Source organism: Lynx canadensis, chromosome D2 (assembly GCF_007474595.2).
Source record: "Lynx canadensis isolate LIC74 chromosome D2, mLynCan4.pri.v2, whole genome shotgun sequence".
NCBI lineage: Eukaryota > Metazoa > Chordata > Mammalia > Carnivora > Felidae > Lynx > Lynx canadensis.
The window spans coordinates 81994149-82017441 of record NC_044313.2 but is presented as its reverse complement, the minus strand read 5'-3'; the positions used below and the strand labels follow the sequence as shown (position 1 = coordinate 82017441).

At 39.1% G+C, this 23293-nt stretch overlaps 1 protein-coding gene across 2 annotated transcripts in view; it reads right to left on the bottom strand.

Annotated features, from left to right (window-relative positions):
* Window positions 1-4008: 4008 nt before the first annotated feature.
* PRKG1 (protein kinase cGMP-dependent 1) overlaps window positions 4009-23293 on the bottom strand; it is a 1158696-nt gene continuing 1139411 nt past the window's right edge. For both annotated transcript variants that reach the window (XM_030334044.1, XM_032595293.1), the window contains 6 exons: window positions 15415-15556; window positions 14046-14209; window positions 7726-7848; window positions 7581-7643; window positions 6208-6274; window positions 4009-4813 (listed from right to left, as the gene is read on the bottom strand). In XM_030334044.1, coding sequence (XP_030189904.1) covers window positions 4715-4813; window positions 6208-6274; window positions 7581-7643; window positions 7726-7848; window positions 14046-14209; window positions 15415-15556 — 658 coding nt within the window. In that variant the 3' untranslated portion in view covers window positions 4009-4714. The remainder of the gene's footprint in view (window positions 4814-6207; window positions 6275-7580; window positions 7644-7725; window positions 7849-14045; window positions 14210-15414; window positions 15557-23293) is intronic.

Sequence of the window (23293 nt, the reverse complement as noted above, 5' to 3'; positions counted from 1 at the left end):
ATACAAGACTTAACCTTTCTGATGTTTTGCCGAGTTCACAGTTTGACCAAGGGTAGCCCAAACAAGGAGAGTGTGGTGGGGGTGGGGGGGAGGGGTAGGGGTAGTGGCACACAGAACACCACCGAGGTTGGGGCTTGTGTGCGTATCCACATTTGCCTTTCTGTTCACACTGGATGGCCTGACTTACCTGACTTATCCCCACTGAATTCTTTAAACTGCTATGCTAGCTTAGCTTTCTTTCAGATCATAATACATGCCGGTGTGAAGGACACCTGGGTCCTGAGTAACATTTCTCTTGTTTCGGCGACGTTCTAAAATAGCGCTGTGGCGTATTTCCATTCCAGGAGGATTCATCAACCGTGTTCTCGAAATCTTGTCTGGAATGAAACATCAACTAAGTTCAAAAGTAATTATTTTTTTTTATTTCAACTCTATAAAGTATACAACAGGCACTCAGCAACTACAGCTGCAGGAAAAATACAGAGCAAATCAAAGCAGGTTAATTTTATGAAAAAGTTTTTAATCTACATCAAAAGAGTGCAAGTGGTCACTGACCATTTGATGACAGTGGTTGCATTCTGACTAACAAAGGACTCTTTCATGTGGAACAAATTGTAAGAGGACAATCAAATAACCATAGCTGTAAGAATACAAAAGAACCGACCAATTGTAAAAACATCATACAATGAAATAAAGTGGACAGATGATGCCTAAAGAAATGTCCCTTTCCTCGGAAAGCCCAAACCTCTGAGTCACTGTCAGGGTCCCAGAGTTCTGTTAATTCAGGGGCAGATAAGGAGGAGGGCTAACAACACGCTTCCAATGTTTATCTTCCCAGGTCTGTTGCAAACTTGCCTCCTACGTGATTTGCATATACAAGAACTCAGAAAGCATCCTGTTTTGTTGAGGAGTGCGCTAAGGTACGTTTTCCTCATTGGTTTCATAACGACGTGTCACTTGCTGATTCTTCTTTTGAGTTGGGTCGTTACGAATGGAGTCTATAAAATGAGGCATTAGAACTTGACTGCACTAATTTTTTTTTTTAACTGGATCTGCACAGCTTAGCAAAACAGGAATACCTGTGTACAGACTGATAGTATGTCATAGATTAATTTGACCTGCACATACATTTATACATTTCACAGAAATGACGCTGTATCTCAGTAACAGATACACAGCTCTGGTACATGTAACAGAAATTAGAGAACAACTTCATCATTTCTGTAATTCATCAATATTATATAATAAAGGCTTAGAAATTGTTAGCAGAAAGAACTGTAAAACGCAGCAAGCTAAGAAAGGACAACATTTTGAGGTGGATTTGTCTTTCTCATGCAGCATAACACCAAATTTGTTTTTTAATAGGATGCCAGGAATTTAAGGCACTTGCAACAATGCCAGATAGCCAGGTCATGTCCTAAACTATGGAACAGATGAAACCATACAGTGGACGTAATTTTCAATAATACTGACAATTATGACATTAATTCAAGTCTACTTGGACCTAAAAACATTATTCAGTACAAAGAAGATGAAATAATAATGCTGTGAAACACTAAAAAAAGGTATATGTACCACAAAATATCACACAAAAATATCTATTTACATAAATATTTGTCTGTGGTCCTATTGTGAAAGAAAACATCGTTATGGATAATGCACAGATCACCTCTACTGTATGAATCCGTTCTAATTTCCTTATTTTCAGTGTGGTAGCTGACTTCTCTAAGCTCGCCATTAGCTCAGTCCTTTAGAAATGAAACCAGAAAAATTCAATAGTTGAACTCATGTGTTACACATGTGTGATTCACATGCAAATCCCCTAATTTTAAGTAAGAAACGTGACTTGTAAAGAATATCATCAAAATAAACTTGTTTTCAATGCCACATGGATCTGATTCATATGTGAGTAACAGAGAAGGTACAAACATGAAAATCATTGATAGGAAATTTCCAGAAATCGTTTTCTCTAACGTATTCAGTGTATCTCAAATATCGGGATGTCCCTTTCCTTTGGCAGTTTTCAGTTTTCCTGTGCGTCAGGAGGCACAGAAAGCCCTTATTTCCCAGACTCAAAGTATTAACAAGAAAGTCAGTTAACGAATCACACGAGTTGGCACTATTCTAACTTAGCCAGATGTTCTCCAGTGTAAGAACATGGAGGGGTATGAAAAATTCGGAAATGAAGTGAGATGCGCTTTACGGAGCTGACCGTGAATTTTAGCCCTAGTGTCTTAGGACAGGATTTAAATCCTTACATTTCAATGCCTAAGATTAGATGACTGTTAGCAATTTTTGGAAGATGGTCGCCTTTGTTTGCTAGTGATTGCTTTAGACATCCTAATGCAGCGCCACAGGTGACATGAACGAAGACAGAGCGACAGGTGGGAGAGACGGCCGACAGTGCCATTGAGCTGAATGTTCTCTTCATTCCTCAGAGAACCTGTACGTTGTTGTCTTAGACTTGAACCACAGTTTCAACATCCACGGTAAGGGCTAACCTCTGGGGTTACTGGGGCATTTGGAAAACTGCGGGAGCAGATTCTCTTAAATAACGACGAGATAAACTTAGTATCTAGCAAATCGTTAGCATGCCTAAAGCACTCTTTTAACAAAACTCACTGAACATTGACCATGATATTGAAATTATGTACTTTTACGAGCCCAGTTAAAAGCAATATAAAAATTCTGAAATAGCACTCACAGCTGGATTTTAGCTTGGTACATTTTATATTCTGAAATCTGTAGAAGAAAGTGGATATCTTGGGGAATAAATTGATCTTAAGCAATTGTTTGTAAAGGCCAGAAAAAGGAGTAACCGTAACATCTTGGGGGTCAAAGTTTTAATTTAAAAGTTTAACTTTACTCTGATTGTTTAATATGCCCTTATAATTTTTATTCCCCAAATGTTTTTTTTAGATCATTACGTGTTGATATTCTATTCTAAAGTAGTCTCAGTATGAAAAAATCAATGACCGACGTGGACATGTTTTTTGCAGAACCGTCTACGTTTGATTGACTTTAAAAAAAAGAAAATTCTCTCCTGGAACAAGGCAAACTTCAATTTGATGTACCAAATTCACACACAGCTCTAAATCAGGATGACAGCTTGTAAGATTATGCGTTTGTCTACGCAGGTTTAACGCTACTTGTCCAGGAAAAGCTTCCAAATGTCTCTGCTACTTAGAACAGCCCATAGTAGTCAACTTGCCCGCCAACAGAGGATTCACTTTAAACTGCCGATTCTTCTCCCCTCATGAAAAAGCAAATCAGTCTGGTATTTTCAGATTCGTTTCAGGATTGCAATACTTCCGTCCTACTTAATGAAAACTTCTGCTTAAGAAATCAGGGTCCTGTGTTCTCCTCTACTCTCACGCATGCATGACCTCACATCGGCTCATTCACAAAAAGGGAATCAACACCTGGCCAGGTCCTGTCCTGTTCCCTGACCTCGCATAAGGAAGGTCCCTCATCTGGTAAATCTTGATGATTTTGTGCTTCCTTCTTCTTCTTTTTGGTTCAGGCCTAAGACAAGAAGCCAGCTGAATGGGTTTTAATCACCTTTCCCCTCAACCCTAGACTATGGTGTGTAAGTGAAATCCGACGGGAGTTTCATCGGTAAATGTAGTGAAAATGCTTGAGTCTCTGGCTACACAGGTGATGATTAGAATTTGTGTTGTCTGCTCAGACACGGACATTTACAGATGAAAGATATACATAGCACCTATATAGTTTACTTTTATTTTTGGACGGATCTTCATCCCTCTCCACCCCACCCCCCCCACCCCGTCCCCACCCCAAGGGTTGATTTTTATAAAAGGGACTATTTTAAGCCTCAGTCTGAGAGTATGTTAGGTAATAAAGAAAAATCAATTGGCTGCTAGTCACTGATTTCCAGGACCATCTTGAAGCACGATATTTGAAACGATATGAAATGGTTTGTGAATTGCTTTTTTTTTTCCACTCTGTCATGCCAATTTATCAAAAAAAAGAAACAAACAAATGTCATGCAGGTTGGTTTTTTTTTTTTTTTCAATCCTCCGTGAAAACGCATATATACCCGCCGTGAGGCTTCATAGCAGTTGTGCTTTGATTGTATCAATTTTTAAAATCTGTCAGAAAGGAAAGGTAACATTCAGCCTCGTCATCAGCACTGTTGGGAAACAAAATCAAGAAACTTCTAGCACTGGTTTGACATGAACGCCGTGACCCATAGATGCGTGGCCCTCTTCCGTATGGTATAGACACCGGCTTGTGCTAATAGCTCCCACGGCCTCCCTTGAAGGAAAGGAAGAGCCCCGTTTTGGTACCACGGCAACCCATCGTACCCCATACATTATTTTTTGATCTTGGCCATTCTAGCAAGGTACGGACTCTTTTTCTAGGTTGAAGTATTTCTTACAGTCTTTCAAATTACAGTCCGAGCAAAGCAAGATCATTGCAACGACAGGAAACCTCTCTTTACGGGCGAAGGGCTTTGCTTCAGGACCACCATGTCAACGGCTATTTTTAGGATCAAACAGAAAACATGTAAAGAGCACTACTGTCGTCTAAGCAAGAAGTCCTCATGCCACTGTAGTTACTGGAGCAGCATCGATCAAAGGCATCATGGTGACCCCGAGCACTGATCTTCTCTCCGTCCCTCAGGTTTGCTGTCAGCCGTGTCTCAGAGAAAGCTGACTTCAGCAAGGCAGAAGCAGGTAAGAGAAACACATTAGAAGTCTATGTCCCAGCCCGAGTTGTCATCAGGTGGTGGTTCATCACTGTCCTCAGGGAAACTGTCAAAATTGCTTGTGTCTGTGGGTGATGCAACCTACAAATGAGAGAGGGCGTGACCGAGAAGGGATTTCTTGACTTTTGGGTTTTTTTTTTTTTTTCTTTTAGTAAAATCCCAAACTAGATTTTTAAAAAGCATTCTTTATTCATTCCCCGGTCAGTGACTGTTGTTTGAATGGCTACCAGGTGGCAGGCTTTGTGCTTTTTACTGGGGCTAAGGGCGGTGAATAAAAAAAGACATTGCTCTTGCCCTACCCTGGCAGGGAGTACCTTGTAGGACTAAAAACAAATAATCACCAAAATCTGTAGATGACTATAAGGTTTGCTTAGTGTTAGGAAGAAAAAAGACTTGAGAGTATGAGTGATGATGGAAAGCCTCTTTGAAAAAATATTATTTCAAAACTAAGAATTGGTGAGTTCAAAAAAGAGGATGTAGCACGTGCAAAGGTCCAGAGGTGAGAGAGAGTGCTTCATGCTGTGAAGTGATCCAAAGGGGCCAGTGTGGCTGCTGTGTAAGAGAGGATAGGACTGGAATGAGAAATAGGAGAAGCAGGCAGAAATCAGGCTGGGTAGAGCCCTGTAGACCATCTTAAGTCTTGTGTGTGTTTATTTCAAGTAGAATAAAAGCCATTTCTGACCTCGGTCAGAACTCTTGCAAATTTCTTGGGCAAAGTCCAAACTGCAGAGCATCAGTAAAAGCAGTAAAAAAATCCATCCTTTAGTTTCCCTCATATTCTATAATATTTAGAACCTCTTAGATACTAATATATATGTATATGGGTATATCCATAAAAGGAAACCTCTGGTGGATGTAGGCAAGTATAATTCAGGCTTACTCTCTACTCTTGTTCTAAAAACAAAACTTGAAGAATGCAATTAGAATCTGCGATGTGAGCCACGGTAACGGGGTTTTTGTTTGCGAATAGGCATAAGCACTGACACAGAAATGAATCTCAGAAGTAGGGAAAATGCTTCTGAATCAAGAGCAGGCTTGAGTTAGTCCCAGGGGAAGGAAGCATATACCTGAAAGGCTCAGGACCACAAAGCGGTCTGTGTCTTTTCGTAAAGATGCAGCATTAAACAGAAATAACGTAAAAATGCAATCAACTGAAATCGATTTCAAGTTAATACAGTCCAAACACTGAGTCGCCCTCACTGGGCTGCTATGTCACAAAAAACTCGATATGTTCAGAAAAGACAGTTAAGGAACCAGAATCCTTTTCTTTTAGAGCCCGATAAAAGGATAAATAAATTGGAACGAATAGTTGAAACAGGTAATGATAGAATACACATACAATAACCATCTCCTAACTGGCCTGTTTTTAAGGTTGCATTTTAGATACTATTCTAATGTGGTACTTCTATAGTTTATTTAATCTGATCACAGGATAAAACCTTGTCACACAAGTATTCGCTGGGAAGTCTACTTACACTTGGTATTATAGGAGGTGTCAAGGTGCCTTTTCTTAAGCCTTCCCAGTTAAAGCCCTCAAACCATCTAGGAAAGGGAGGAGAAAAAGGAGCTGGTTAAAGGCATTTTACTTTAGCTGAAACCCCGTTGCAACATATTTGATGTGGAAATATCCATACAGGATGGAAAGCAGAAAGGCGAACATTTTCAACGTGACATAAATGTATCCGGTGTCACTGAAAACTTTAACAGTTGTTTTATACAATGCATATTTTAAAAATCTAATTGTTGAAATATTTAACATCGGTTACAAATAACTCCTTTGTCCCCCTGGCAATTTCGTCACAATGTCTGTATGACCTTGTTCCTGTACTATCAATATAACTTAGTAAGTGTCATGATATCCTTAGCCCATGATCTACTTGGACATCTTATTTTCAGGCAATGGAACCAGGGCATGAAAGTCAGGACAGAAAATTATTTTTCCAGCTTTGCACTGATTCCTTGGGCAGCCTAATTAACCTTTTCACATCACTATATTAGTCAGGTCTAACTCTGACTTGGTACTGTTTTTGTGTTCGTAGAAGAAAACATTGAATATGCAATACTAGGGTCATAATAATTTCTAGTAAAATGTCATTTTTAGTTAAGTGTTAAAAAAATGAAGGTATTTGTGTTCAGATTTTCTGTGCAAATGAGGAGCAGATAACACTAAGTTTTTTGTTTGTTTTGTCTTTAAAAGTTTTCAGCAGTAGCAAATGCATACACCAAATTCTTAGCAGGTGTTTTAGGTATTTATAGATACTTTGGTAAATAAGTTCTTTTTGCACAGATGTGAATTTCCTGTGGGTGTTACACAAACAGACTAATAAAAAACAACAATTGGGTCTTAGATTAGCACTCAGATATCCAATTAACTAGGTAAGGTTTAATATTTAAGATGCTGCCATCACCTAAAAACAATGCTGTACTCAGTACTATGTTTTATCATCTAATTGGGAAGCGGGTGGAAAAATATATTCCAGTTTTAGTCTAGGAAATGAGGCATGATATGGTGGAGGACTTGTGTTTTTGATATTCTGGTAGAGAATAGAATTCTAGAATCCACCTAGAATTCAATCGATCAATCTAGCTCACATTTCCTCTTGGTGCCAGAGAGGAGCAATGCTCCTTAGCGTGAGCTAGGAGAAACTGAATTCAGTGAATCGGTCACTTAGTATGGCACAGGGTCGCGTGTGGCTGTGCTGTCCCCAAAGGCTAACTGGTCTGAACGTCCCCTCCAGTGTTCCCATGGGCCAACTGTGTCGGTCACACAGCCAGTAGCTTAAAAAGAACAGCCTGGGGAGGGGCTTTCTGGACCCTCCCACAGAAAGGTCAAGGGAAGAACACTTACTTGTGCTTTTGAATGTCTTTGACGCCATTTTTCAAATTGCCTAGTCTTTCCGATGGGTTATCCCTGGAAAGAAAACAACAACTGTAAGGGATCCAATCATGTTCCCATCATGATCCTTTCAAACGTCACGTGGCCAAACGCTTACCTGCATAGTTTTTTAATTAAATTAGCAGCATTTTTGACAATCTTCTTTGGAAATTCTATCATGTCAATCCCCCTCAGTATGATGTTATAGGTTTTCATAGGGTCTGGGCCTGAGAATGGCGGGCTGCAAAGGTGAGAGGTGAAAAGAGAATCACTTGTATTTTCTAAATAAGAAATCCTAAACTGTTATAACTCCACCAGTCTTATTTGGGGACATATATTAGTCGTGGTAACACGGAACGATGCTGGATTAATAGCAAAACCATGTGGAAACCTTTGTGAGTAAATCATGTAGCAAAACCGTATACGGGGGGGTGCCTGGATGGCTCAGTGGGTTAAGTGTCCCGCTTTGGCTCAGGCCATGATCTTGCGGCTTTAACCCCCCCGCGTTGGGCTCTGTGCTGACAGCATGGAGCCTGGAGCCTGCTTCGGATTCTGTGTCTCCCTCTCTGTCTGCCCCTCCTCCACTCGCTCGTGCACTCTCTTCCTCAAAAATAAATAAACATTAAAAATACAAACAGCCACCCCCTGCCAAACCATATATGGGTCAAGTTCATCTGCCATTCCTCTCATGTCTTGTTAGTCTTGCTGTCCTTGGCCATTCAAGACGTGGCTTCCACTTTCTAGCCCTTTTCCTGCACCTGTCAGCTCACCGATTATACTCAACACCAAGTCCAAAATCACTAGACGGCTACAAGGATGCCAGTAACAGGACTCCATCTCCTGCTAACACCACCCTCACTCGCTGGGATCAGGACGCCATGTCTGCTCTCTGAAATACCGAGCATCTTCGCACCTCAGAACGCGGTTTGTTTCGCCTGGAAGGTTCTTCCCATATTTACCTGGCTAAAGGGTTATGCCGCTTTCCCAAAAAAGGTCTACTCCGATCAACCTACGGGATGGAACTGATCCCGTCACCTCTGTCAACCAACATAATGCGACAATTTAGTTTACTACTTGAATTTAAACTTGGTTGTATTTTTTTTAAGTAATCTCTACACCCACTGTGGGGCTCAAACTCCCAACCCAGAAATCAAGAGTCGTATGCTCCACAGACTGAGTCAGCCAGGCACCCCTTGAGTTTAAACTTAAAAGAGTCACCTGCCATGATCTCTTCCACATCCTTTAGCTTTTTCACAACATCTCGCCGTCCATTTCCCCCTGGCATTACCTATTCTTGCTTCCTCTGTTGGAGAGTAATTGAACCACATAAGCAAATGTTTACTTCTGGGCTCTCTGTTCGGCTTCCATGGTCTGTGTGTCTACTTTTGTGCTTTGTTCTTCTTTCTTAGGATTGCTTCTGCTGTTCAGGGTCTTTGGTGGTTTCATACAGATTTTAGTATTATTTGTTCTAGTTCTGTGAATAATGCTATTGGAATTTTGATAGGGATCGCACTGAATCGGTAGAGTGATTTGGGTAGTATGGACATTTTAACAATACGAATCCTTACAATCCAGGAGCACAGACCATGTTTCCATTGGCTCCCACTTTCTTTCATCAAAATTTAATAGTTTTTGGAGAACAGGTCTTTCACCTCCTTGGTTAAATTTATCTTCAGTAACTTTATTTTATTTTTTGGTGCAATGTAAATAGAATTGCTTTCTTAAGTTGTCCTTCTGCTTTGTTATTAGTGAATAGAAACACAACAGATTGCTGTGTATTAATTTTTTGTCTTCCAACGTTACTGAGTTCACTTATTATTTCTAACGGTTTTTTGATGGCGTATTTAGGGTTTTCTACGTGTAGTACTGTGCCATCTGTAAACAGTGACAGTTTAAATTCTTCCTTACCAGGTTGGATGCCTTTTATTTCCCTTTCTTGTCTGACTGCTTCAGCTATGACTTCCAGTACTATGTTGAATAACAGTGGTGATAGTGGAAATTCTTGTATTGTTTCTGGATCTCTCAGTTTCTCACCATTGAGTATGATGTTAGTTGGGGTTTTTTTCATATACGGACTCTAATATGTTAAGGTATGTTCTTTCTAAACCCGCTTTGTTGAGGGTATTATATACAGATGCTGAATTCTGTCAAAACCTTTTTATGCATCTGTTAAGATGATCATATGGGCTTTACCCTTTTTCTTGTCAATGTGGTCTATGACGTTGATTGATTTGAGAATACTGAACCACCCTTCTATCCCCAGAATAAATCCCACCTAATCGTGGTGAGTGATCCTTTTAATGCATTATTGAATGTGGTTTGCTAATATTTTGTTGAGAATTTTTAAATCCAGGTTCTTCAAGTATATTGACCTGCAGTTCTCTTTTTTGGTAGTGTCTTTGGTTTTGGTATCAGTGTAATACTGGTCTTATAAAATGAAGGTTTCTTTTTTTTTTTTTAGTAATAGTTTGGGGAGACTAGCTATCAGTTCTTCCTTAAATGTTGGGTACAATTCACCTGTGAAGCCCTCTTTTCCTCAGCTTTTGTTTATTGGGGTTTTCTTGATTACTAGTTATAGGTTTGTTTTTAAAACAATTTTGTTACTAGTAATAGGTTTGTTCAGATTTGCTATTTCTTCCTGATTTTGTTTTGAACGATGGTGTATTTCTAGAAATGTATCCATTTCTTTCAGATTGTCCACTTTGGTGGCACATAATTTTTATAGTATTCCTTCTCTAATAACCTTTGCATTTTGGTACTGTTGGTTGTTACTTTCCTTTCACTTCTGATATTAATTATTTGGATTCTCTTTTTTCCTTCATGAGTCTTGCTATATAGGCTTCTCAATATTGTTTCTCTTTTAAGAAAACAATACTCACTTTCATTGATCCTTTGTATTCTTTTTTTTTTTTTTTTGGTCTCTCGTTTATTTCCTCTCTGATTTTTATTATTTCCTCTCTTCTAATTTTGTCTTTGTCATTTTTGTAACTTCTTTACTGTTTGAGATAAGCCTCCGCTACTACAAATTTCCTTCTTAGAACTGCTTTTGCTGCTTCCCAGAGGTTTTGGATGGTTGTGTTTACATTGTCTCCATGTTTGTTGTTGCTGCTGGTATCTGTGTATTTTTAAATATTCCCTCTTTGATTTGTTCATTGAGAAATTGGTCGTTTGGTAGCACGTTGTTTAGCCTCTTTATGTTTTGGGTTTTCTTATTTTTTGTAACTGATTTGTAGTTTCATACCATTGTGGTTGGAAAACATGCTTGAAATGATTTCAATCTTAAACGTATTGAGACTTGTAGCCTAAATTGTGCTCTATCCTGGGGACTGTTTCACGTGCTTTTCATTCCGAAAAGAATGCGTATTCTGCTACTGTTGGATGGAATGGGCCCTATCTGTCTGTTATGCCCATCTAGTCTAATGCGTCTTTCAAAGACACTGTTTGCTTACTGACTTTCTGCCTGGATGACAGGTCCATTGACACAAGTGGGGTGTTAATGTCCCCTGCTCTGTTGTCTTACTGTCAATTTTCCCTTTATGTTCAGACTTGCTTAATGTACTTAGGTGCTCCCATGTTGGTGGATCGGTATTTACAACTTAAATCCTCTTGTTGGATTGATCCCTTTATCTCTATGTAACACTCTTCTTTGTCTTTGTTACAGTCTTTTTTGGTCTATTTTGTCAGACATAAGTATTCTTACTGAAGGTTCTTTTGTCTTGTTTGTTTTTTTGGCTTCCTTTTGCACGCAATATCTTCCCCCCCCCCCTTTCAGTCTGCATGTGTCTTTAAAGTTTGCCTCTTGTAAGCAGCATACAGTTTTGTCTTTATTTTATGTGTATCTTTTATACATTTTAGTTTGTGGTTACCATGAGGTTCATATATAACAACATCCTAAGTATATAGTAGTCTATATTAAGTTGATGGTCACTTAAGTTAAACACATTCTGAAAGAACTTGATTTTTACCCTCCCCCACCACTTTGTGTATATACTGTCATATTTTACCGCTTTTTATTTTATGAGTTGCCTTAATATTAATAATATATAAAATATATATTATCTATAAAATAAAAATAGATTGTATTTATATAATTATATGTTATAATTATATAAATTAACATACATTTATATATATATAACATTTTATATTTATATTTATATAATATAAAATTATAATAATAAATATTAATGCCTTAATATTAATAAAAATCAAGTAGTTGATTTTACTACTTTTTCTTTTAACCTTCATACTAGCCTTATAAGTCATTGCTCTAGTCCCTTTACTGTATGTTTACTTTTATTAATGAAGTTTTTTTTCACTATTTTCTTCTGGTTATTAAAGAATTCCCCTTAACCACTTTTTTTTTTTTTGATTTTCTGGTAAACTCTTTATTGCTCCTTCAAATCTGAATGATAAACTTGCTTGGTGGTGTATAATCTTTGACATTTATAAATATGTGCCATGGGTTCATCTTGTTTGGAATTCTTAGGGCTTCCTGAAAGTGGATGTCTACTTCCTTTCCTAGGGTAGGGAAGTTTTGAGTTATTATTTCTTCAAACATGTTGTCTGCTCTTTTCTGTCTCTGGGACCCAGATAATGGGAATTATTGTTTGATGTTGTCCAAGAGATTCCTTAACTTCAATTTTTTTTAATTCCCCCCTCCCCCTTTTTTTTTTTTTTTTTGCTGTTCAGCTGGGGTGCTTTCCATTTGCTCTGTCTTCTAGATCACTGGCCGTTCTTCTCTCTTCTAATCCACTATTTACTCCCTTTAGTGTATTTTACATTTCAGTTACTGTATTCTTCAACTCTGGTTCTTTTCTTGGTGTTTTCTATTTGTTAAAGTTCTCACAGAGTTCACCCATGCTTATTGCCATTTACCTTTTTTGAAGTTTTGTGTTCTTTCATATGGACCATATTCCCCTCTCTCCTCCTTTCGATCGACTTTGTTTCAACGAATTACAGAACAGCTGCTTCTCCTAAACTTGAGGGAATGACCTTCCGTATGGTCATCCCTGTGTAGACCGTGTTTGCCTGCTGACTTTGGCTGGCTCTACAGAGCTGTAGCTGTCATGGGCTCTGGATCCTGGGCCGCCCTGTTGGGGCGGTTCTGGGGCTGTCTGTGCTGAGGCCCCCCCTGGCAGGACAGCTGAAGTGGGTAGAAGCCAGGGGTCATGGGACCCTCCATGCAGAGGGCCCCCTGGCAGGACAGCTAGAGTCGAGGTGGGCATGGGCCAGGGGTCCCAGGGCACTTGACACTGGGTTGTCTTGGCAAGTCATGGAGAGCCAAAGTAGGGCACGTCTAGAGTATTCTGTGCTGTCTTACCTTGGTGAGATGGCTGGAGTCATAATGAGCATTGACCAAGGGTGTCCACACTGGTGGGACATCTGGGGTCAGGGGGCTGGGGCTCCCTGTGGTGGAAAGTCAGCTATGGTGCCTGGGCTCGGCTCCCCTCTGCACTATCAAGGTGGAGGGGAAACATAAGTAGAGGTACCTGCCAGCTCCTGAGGACGACAGGGAGTCCCCACCACTTGGCAGGGTTCTAGGGCTGGTTCTGTTATTTGAAGTTGCCCTTTTAAGCCATGACTTAAGGTTCTGTGCCCGGGGCAGATGCACCCGCTCACCGTTTCTCTGTACGTTCCTCCCCACTCCAGCTCGTGGTGTTAGGGGTGGGGGTCCCCTCTGTTCCTGTTTCCCCAACTCTCTCTGTATCCCTTGTCATCTGTGTGGCCTCTCTCTCTCTTGTGCTAAAGCCAGTCAGGCAGCCCTCAGGTTCCCAGTAAGTTTTTCTACACACAACTTCTCCATGTCTTTGCCCCCTGTTGCCCTTCTAGTGAAGCCATGGGCTGTCCTTTCCTTGCTCTGTATGTCTGAGACCTCTACCCAGCCTTCTTCTGAACTCTGGTTTATAATGACCCTACTACTCATTGTCCCCCATGCACGGCACGGTGGGGTGTTTGTTTCTCTTTTTGTTGGGGATCTTCTTTTCCTTGCTGATGGCTATAAGAGCATTACACAGAAGACCTGCAAACTATTCCCGTTTCATTTAGGTATAATACTTGTCAACATGTCCTCTTATCTCTATAAATAGTTGACCCCAGATATTTTTTTTATACCACTATTACCTCCCTTGCTTCATTGCTGGCTAAGCAGCTAGGCTCAAAGATCTCACAGAAAGACACTAGGTTTTCCCACATTCTCACATATGTACAAGGAATTCGTAATGATGAGGGCAAAGGTTGACGTTGAGTTCCTGCCCTCATCCAACCCATTTTAGAGTTTGTTTTACGAATCCCTGGGCACTTGCATAATTACTTGAAGTGCTGGACCAAGATATGGTGAGATGTGCTTTAAGATGGTCTAATCAGAGTGACAAAGGCAGGAGCGTGCAGCTGTTGGCTGATCTATTTTTATCAGCAATTCTCTGCCAACGTCCATACCTGCCAGTCAGAAGTTCATACATTAGGATTCCCAGTGACCAGTAGTCGGCTGAAATGTCATGGCCTTTGTTCAGGATGATCTCTGGAGCCACGTACTCTGGAGTCCCACAAAAAGTCCATGTTTTCTTTCCAAATCCTATTTTCTTTGCAAAGCCAAAATCAACCTTACAAAGAGAGAAAAACAAGTTATTTCAAGGCACTTACTTATTTTCAAGCTGAGAAGCAGTAAGGTACTCAGCTGAAGTGCACGGAATAATAATAAAAACAGATGCATATCACTACAGTCCTATATTCCCAAAGGAGTCTTCAAACAAAGCCTCCCTGAGCAAAGTCAGTGTCAATAGGAAAAGTTAAAACCTGAGTATAGGCTGAAACTCACATCATTAAAAATGCAGGGAAACCTTTCTTTCCAGAAACAGCTTCCATTTTTTTCCTCCTTTCCTGACCATGGAGGTCGGGCCATAACCCCTTTACTTAAAATTTTTAGAAGTCTAGGTGGACCTACTTGACACATTTTCCAGAATATGCATGATTTCTGCTGGATTTAGGAAGCCGACAATTCATTTAGCAACGAGAAGCCACTGGACTGCTCAAGGAACCTAGTAACAAAAGGTATCCCTGCCCCGAGCACACATAAACAGAGATACAATGCAAATGTGTCCTTCGTTTTTCTAGAAATGTTTCCGGGCGGAGGAGCCTCGAATGCAGAAAACCTTTTTTTCTAAAATGATCTGGTTGAAAACACAAATAATGAACAGCCATTGATTTGATTTCCTGGAAAACCATACGCTGAATAAAAAGTCCCAAAGTTTAAACAATAGCCAGGCACTGACAGATTCAATGTCCACAAAAATTGTACATTTTATAACAGAACTTCGCTCCTACAGTAAATCTTTAGAGCGCTTGACAGATTTTATTATTGTGATCATTACTATCACTATAATTCAAATGGCCTAAATAACATTGCCTAGCAAGCGATTTTTTTCCTGTTAAGATTGTACTTAAATCTAAAATGTTAAAAGGATTCATGGTTTTCTGATGTAAGTAGTCATTCCCTGTGAATGGCAGAAAGTGGACAAGAGAAAGGTCTACGAAGCTCTTCTAGAGGTCTATGAACACGTGTCCACAGGTCCAAGTCCATTTAAACACATCCTGCCAAGACAGTATTAAGACCTAGCCAATTTAATTTCTTACAACCTTTGCATCCCTTGAAAGAAGAGTTGAAAGCAGTAATGCAAAGATAGGCTCTTAAGAAAAGTTACAGCGTTTACAAAGGAAAAGTGAGGTTTTAATGTTCGGAAATGAACACAGCTTTATGAACAGAGGTTTTAAACCCGTGGGGCAGAAACCGTGCGTAAAGGGCACTGACCAGTTTGGTGTAGCCTCGGTGATCCAGGATGAGATTTTCTGGCTTGAGGTCCCTGTAAATGATTCCTTTGGAATGCAGATAGGCGAAGGCTTCCACCACACACGCGGTGTAGAATCTGGTCGTAGAATCTTCAAACGAACCTCTGAGACACAGAAAATGAAAGTGTACAAGATGTTCGTTTCTCTGATAGGGTTTTATTTATTTTGTCCTCATTTCATTATATTCCTGTGCCAAACTTTGACCCTGGAGACCAATGTCCTCTGGCCAAATGCCATGTGATGGGTACTGCCTTGGGTTTTCAAAAGCCCTTGAAGACCACATCCAGGAATGCTTTGCCCTGACAAATGAGATAGTTAACTCTACCCTCCCGTAAGCACCGAGGCAGAGTTCAGCATCATACCTACTTCTATAAGCTTCCCAGCACCCCCCTATCCTCTAACGAGACACAGCAGTGGACAGGGAGGAGACGAATCCTATTTTAGAGCTGTCTACCAAGGGTTGGGTTTGGTAAAGCAGTCATACTTATTTTTAGAGGGCTTGGTTTTGAATCTTCCTAAATAATACAGATACGGTTCATAAGAGCATGAATAAAAAGGTTAATGCTTCCAGAGAGCCATTTTGGAAATGAGCTGTGATGCTGTGTCGCAGTCATATATCACAAGCTAAATATCTTGCTTTCCAAAATTTTGCCAGCAAGAGAAATAACACCTATGTCCCACACTACTGCCTTCTTACTAGAAAAGATGGGGCAAAGAGATAATTAGAAGGAAAAAGGTACTCGGAAGGGAATTTAGATTAGTAAACTTGATTCTTACGTTTGGCAAAGAACGCTCACACTCTCTGTCCTCACTCTCTTTATTTAATGAAATAACAATAAAGGGAAGAAAAAAAAAAAAAAAAAACATTGGGATCTAAGGTTAGCTCCTTGGTTCCATAGCAGAAACTTTATACTTTAGCTGTTTTTTTCTTCCAAGAAATTCTTTAATTAAAAAAAAAAAAAAAACAAATTATATTTGAGAAAGAGAGAAAGAGGAAGCAGGGAAGGGGCAGAGAGATGGAGACAGAATCTAAATCAGACTTCACGCCTCTGACCTGTCAGCACAGAGCCCGACGCGGGGCTCGAACCCATGAGCCATGAGATGATGACCTGAGCCAAAGTCGCACGCTTAACCGACTGAGCCACTCAGGGGCCCCTAGAATCTTAAATATAATTACAAAGATGCTAGTGTCTCTCTTTAACAAAGTCGGAATTGTGAATTTATAAGGTCAAGAAAAAGTTTCCTTGAGAAGTGCATCTATATTGGGAAATAACAGGTTGTATGTTGCAATTGTCTTTGGACTGGGAACTACCTTTGCAGAGCAAACACTATGTAATTCCACATCTTGACAAGGGGGTTGGGGTAGTGCCTGGCAGGTCGTTTTTCTTTGCCCTGAAATAAGTATGCTTGTCCGTCAAGAGCAACAGATTTCTTTCACTGGAGAGGTTGTCTGTAGTAAGTAGTGAGCATCGTGTGCAGATACAACTGTGTGCGTGCTAATTAACGGTACTGAGTGCCATATATGACCCCAGTCCTTCCTCACTGGACAGCTTTGCAAGGCCATGGCTGAGCCAAAACAAGACAGTACAGGGAATAGAGCTTTGTCATATTTCACATTGCATGCATTGTTTTAATACGAAAATTGATTACTTCCTCGTATTGGGACTGTCTAGCTGTGATTCAGGTGGGCTGTTTTTTTTGTTTTTTTTGTTTTTTTTTTTTTTTCAACGTTTATTTATTTTGGGACAGAGAGAGACAGAGCATGAACGGGGGAGGGGCAGAGAGAGAGGGAGACACAGAATCGGAAACAGGCTCCAGGCTCTGAGCCATCAGCCCAGAGCCTGACGCGGGGCTCGAACTCACAGACCGCGAGATCGTGACCTGGCTGAAGTCGGACGCTTAACCGACTGCGCCACCCAGGCGCCCCTCAGGTGGGCTGTTTTGAAAGCCTACAAATTCTTGGTTGCTGCTGGAAGAAGAGATTATTTCTGTAGTTGTGATTCTGAGCAATGTATCTGTTTTCCTTAATATTCACTCGTCAATGGAACCAAATGGACAAATACACTGTAAATGTTGTAAGGAAAGTGAACACTTACATGAGAGATGAACTGCTCACGAAATCTCGGCCGAAAGGTATTCATGTTCATATTCTGAATAAGTCGGCCATTAGCAGGAAGATGAAAAAAAAAAAAAAAATCCTAATACCGATTCCCATTCATCAGAGAGAGCTGTAAGTTAGGAATGTAGACTCTGAAGCAAGAATCCTGGGCTCGAATTTGTGTTTCACTTGCTTACTTTTGAGCAACTAACTCTATCTCCCTCGGTCTCCATGTTCTCTTGAGCAAAATGGGGCTTGTAATAGAAACTACTCACTGAGTTGTGGAAAGGATACAAATAACTGAGGCGTATATTTAGAGTTAGTGTCTGACACACAACTGGGTACCTGATAAATATTAGCCATTCTAACTGAGAACTGAAACAGTCTTCTTTAGCTGCTGTGTCTTAATCTAGGAAAGCTGAATGATACAGACAGGTCGGAAGTCTTCTGGAGATGGGAATGAGGGGTCTGTAATAACTAATTAACACTGTTACGTAAGTATTTGCTGCCTCTCACTGCCAAGGCTAACTGCCATGAGTCAGCTCTGAAGGGTCTTATGTTAATCTCCGTTCTTTTCATTTTGTCTAGGCTTCTCACAAATGCACAGGCAAAAATGACTCTCTTACTGCCTGCCAATTTTCATCATAAAGTGAACTGACCACCAACCTACACCTTTGGGTCTTGAGTTCTCGACAGCTCTGTTTATTCGTGTCAAGGTTTCTCTGATTCTGAGCCATTTTGGAACTTGGAGGGTTCTGCAAAGCTGGTTTCCGTTCCTTTAAAACTCTATTTTGAGTCTCCCTCATATATAAGCATATTTGTAACTGGTTTTCAAAATTAAATGAAAACATGATCTTAAATTTGTTTCCATGTTAGCTGATAACTCAACATAATGTATGCATACAAAGTATTTACCAGAAACACAGCTTCATCGCTAAACGTTTGATGTGGGTAATTTGTGGATTCTGAAATACACTGCTGGAAAGCAGTCACAAAGCATAGCATCAGCGTGACTCAAAATGAAAAATTGCCATTAGAATTGAAAATGACAACACAAATTTGATCTAAAACAAAAATGAAAGCTTGTTTTCTCAACAGAAAGTTGCTTGAAGAAATAAATCACTGCCCTAAATAGCTCTTCAAAATAATAAATTATGCCTTGACATGCGTGTCATTTCAATTAAAACAAGCATGGAAAAGGCCCGTATACTTTCTCTAGGAATGGGCTGTTGTTTTATTCTAGCTAGATGGCAGTAGATAACAATCTGATTGAGAGCATCAGAGGGTTATGTATACTTATGGATAGACTCAACTTTAATCCGTGTTTAATCCACTTGTCATAAACCAGGTCCTGAAATGACCACATGCAACTAAGACAAAGCATCTCTCATCAGAGGTAAGTTCCCTTTTTCCCTTGACTAGTAACGTGAAACATGAGTGAGTGTAACTATTGTATTAGTTTCAGGCGTACAACGTAATGATTAATTCTTTATGTTATTCAGTGCTCACCATGGTTAAGTGTCGTAACCACTGGTCGCCAAACAGCATCGTATTATGGACTGTGTTCCAAGTGCTGTACTTTTCATCTCTGTGAGTGATTCCTTTTATAACTGGAAGTTTGTATTTCTTAATGCCCTTTGTCTAGTTTACCCATCTCTCCGCTAACCTCCCCTCTGGAAATCCCCATTTTCTTCTCAATATTTTGAATAATCTGTTTTGTTGTTTTGTTTGCAAGATTCCACATTTCAGTGAAATCATATAGGATTTGTCTTTCTCTCTCTGGCTTATTTCACTCCGTATAATACTCTCTAGCTCCATCCACGTGGTGGCAAATAGCAAGGCCTCATTCTTTTTCTATGGCTGAGTAACATTCCATTGGATATACGTACAGCACATCTTCTTTATCCATTCATCTACCGATGAACACTTGGGCTGCTTCCATAATTTGGCTTTGTAAATAATGCTGCAATAAACACAGGAGTCAAAGTATCCTTTCACATTAGCGTTTTTGCATTTTGGGGGGTAAATACCCAGGGACTGGAACACTGGATCATAGGGTAGTTCTGTTTTTAATTTTTTTCAGGAACTCTCATACTCTTTCAACACTGGCTGCATCAGTGTTCATTCCCACCAACAGTGCATGAGGGTTCCTTTTTCACCACATCCTCTCCCAACACTTGCTATTTCTCGTCTTTTTAAATTTCAGGCATTCTGACAGGTGGGAGGTGATATCTCCTGGTGATTTTGATTTTCATTTCCCTGATGATGGGTGATGTTGAGAATCTTTTCATGTATCTGTTGGCCACTGTGTGTCTTCTTTGGAAAAATGAATATTCAGGTCCTCTGCTCATTTTAAAAATTTGATTGTTTTTTTTGTGTTGGGTTATAGGAGTTCTTCATGTATTTTGGGATATTAACCCTTTATTGAATATATCATTTGCGAATATCTTCTTCCATTCAGTAGGTTGCTTTCTCATTTTGTTTATGGCTACCTTGGCTGCGCAGAAGCTTTTTATTTTGATGTAGTCCCAATAGTTTATTTTTGCTTTTGTTTCCCTTGTCTCTGGAGATGAATCTAGAAAAATGTCACTAAAGCCAATGTCAGATTACTGCCTATGTTTTCTTTTGGGAGTTTTACGGTTTCAGGTCTCACATTTAGGTTTTCAATCTATTTTGGAAAGTTGGTATAGTTTCATTCTTTTGCATGTAGTTGTCCAGTTTTCCCAAAACCATTTTTCGAAGAGATTGTCTTTTCCCTGCTGTATATTCTTGCTTTTAATCAACGATGTAAGTGTCCGTTTATTTCTGGGCCCTCTATTCTGTTTTTATGCCAGTACCATACTGTTTTGATGCCTACAACTTTGTAGTATATCTCGAAATCTGGAATTGTGATACCTCCAGCTCTGTTCTTCTTTCTTAGGGTTGCTATGGCTATTTGGGGTCTTTTTGTGGTTCCATACAAATTTTAGGATTATTAGAGTTCTGTGAAAAATGCTATTGGTATTTTAATAGAGATGGCAATGAATCTATAGCCTGCTTTGGGTAGTATGGACATTTTAACAATACTCTTCCAATCCACAAACTTGAACTGTCTTTTTATTTGTTTGTATCATCTTAAGTTTTTTCCTAGGTATTTTATTCTTTTTGGTGTGGTTACAAATGGGATCGATTCCTTGATTTCTCTCTTAGTTTTTTATTAGGTATAGAAATGCAACAGATTTTGGTATATTAATTTTGTTTCCTGCAATATTACTGAATTCATTTATCCGCTCTAGTAGTTTCTTTTGGTGGATTCTTTAGAGTTTTCTATATATGGTATCATGTCGTCTGCAACTAGTGAAAGTTTTACTTTTTCCTAACCAATCCTGTATGGCTTGTATTCCTTTTTGTTGTCTGGATATCTGAGACTAGGACTTCCAGTGCTGTGTGAATAAAAGTGGTGAGAGTGGACATCTTTGTCTTGTTCTTGATCTTCAAGGAAAAGCTCTTAGTTTTTTTCCCATTGAGTATGGTGTTACCTGTGGGTTTTTCATATACGACCTTTATTATGTTGAGGTATGTTTCCTCTAGACTCACTCCAGAAGTTTTGATCATGAATGGATATTGTATTTTGTGAAATGCTCTTCTGCATCTATTGCGATGACTGTTTTCCATCCTTTCTCTTGTTAATGTGATGTATCACATTGATGATTTGCCAGTATTGAACCACACTTGCATCCCTTGCCTAAATCCCACTTAATCGTGGTAAATCATTTTTTAAGGTATTGTTGAATGCAGTTTGCTAATATTTTGTTGAGGGTTTTTGCATCTATGTTCATCAGAGATATCGGCCTATCGTTGTTTTCTGTAGTATCTTTGGTTTTAATACTGGTCTTAAAATCAGGGTAATGTTGGTCTTGTAGAATGAGTTTGGATGTTTCCCTTCCTCTTCTATTTTTGGAATAGTTGGAGAAGAATAGGTACTAACTCTTCGTTGAAAGTTTGATAGAATTCACCTGTGAAGCCATCCTGTCTTGGAATTCAGATTGTTGGAAGGTTTTTTGATTAGTGACTCAATTTCATTGCTAGCAACTGGTCTCTTCAAATCTTCTATCTCTTCCTCATTTAGCTTAGGAAGATTATATATTTCTAAGCATTTATTCTATGTCATCCAAATTGTTGGCTTATAATTTTTCATAATATTTCCTTACAATCCTTTGCATTTTATGGTGTTGGTTGTTATTTCTCCTCCATTTCTAATTTTGTGCCCTCTTTTTCTCTTGATCAGTCTAGCTAAAGGTTTTTCAGTTTTATCTTTTCAAAGAAACAGCCCCTGGTGTCATGAATCTGTTCTATTTTTTTAGTCTCTATTTATTTCTGCCCTAATCTTTATTATTTCATTCCTTCTATTGGGTTTGGGCTTTGTTTGTTCTTCTTCAGCTCCTTAGCTGTAAGTTTAGATTGTTTGATATTATTTTATTTCTCAAGGTACACCTGTATTGCTATAAACTTCCCTCTTAAAAATACACTTGCTGTCTCCCAAAGATTTTGGACTACTGGGTTTTCATTTTCATGTCTCCATGTATTTTATGATGTTTCTCTTGGTTTCTTGGTTGAACAATACATTGTTTATTAGCATATTGTTTAGCCTCCATATATTTCTGTTCATTCCAGATTTTTTCTTGAAATTGATTTTTAGTTTCATATCACTGTAGTCATAAATTATGCTTGATATTTCAATCTCTCTGAATTTATTGAGACCTGTTTTGTGGCCTAATGTGATTTATCCCGCACAATGTTCCATGTGCGTTTGAAAAGAATGTGTATACTGTTTCTGAGTGGAATGTTCTGTATGAATCTGCTAGGTCTGTCTGGTCTAATAGGTCATTCAAAGCCATGGTTTCCTTGTTGATTTTCTTTCTGGATGATTTCTCCATCAATATAAGCAGGGTGTTAATGTCCCCTACAATTATTATATTGCTGTCAATTTCTCCCTGTATGTCTGTTAAAAATTATTTTTTGTATTTAGGTGCTTTTATGTTGGGTGCACAGATATTTATATTTGTTATATACTCTTGTTGGATTGATCATTATCAATTTATCACCCCTTTATCTTGAGGAGGGGCCCTTCTTTGTCTCTTGCCACAGTCTGTGTTTTAAAGTCTATTTTTTTCTGCTATGAATATTGGTGGCCTGGCTTTTTTTTTCCACTTCGATTTGCATGGTAAATGTTTTTCCATCCCTTCACTTTCAGCTTGTATGTGTCTTTTAGCCAGGTGAGTCTCTTGTAGGCAGCATATAGATGGGTCTTGTTTTTTAATCCATTCCATCATCCTGTGTCATTTGATTGGGACATTTAGTCCATTTACATTTAAAGTAATTATTGATAGGTATATACTTATTGCTATCTGTTGTTTTTCTGGTTGTTTTTGTAGTTCTTCTCTGTTCCTTTTTTCTTCTCTTGCCGTCTTACCTTGTCCTTGAGGGCTTTCATTAGTGTTATGCTTGGATTCCTCTGTCTCTGTTTTTTTGTGTACCTATTAAAGGTTTTTGATTTGTGGTTACCACTAGGTTCATATATAACATCTTAAGTGTATAGCAGGCTATATTAAGTTAATGGTCTCAAGTTGGAACACATTTTAAAAGCACTAAGTTTTTATTCCCCTTTCCATGTTTTATGTACATGAGGTCATATTTTCCATCTTTTTATTTTGTGTGTATCCCTTGACTGGTTTTTAAAAAAATTTTTTTTAAATGTTTATTT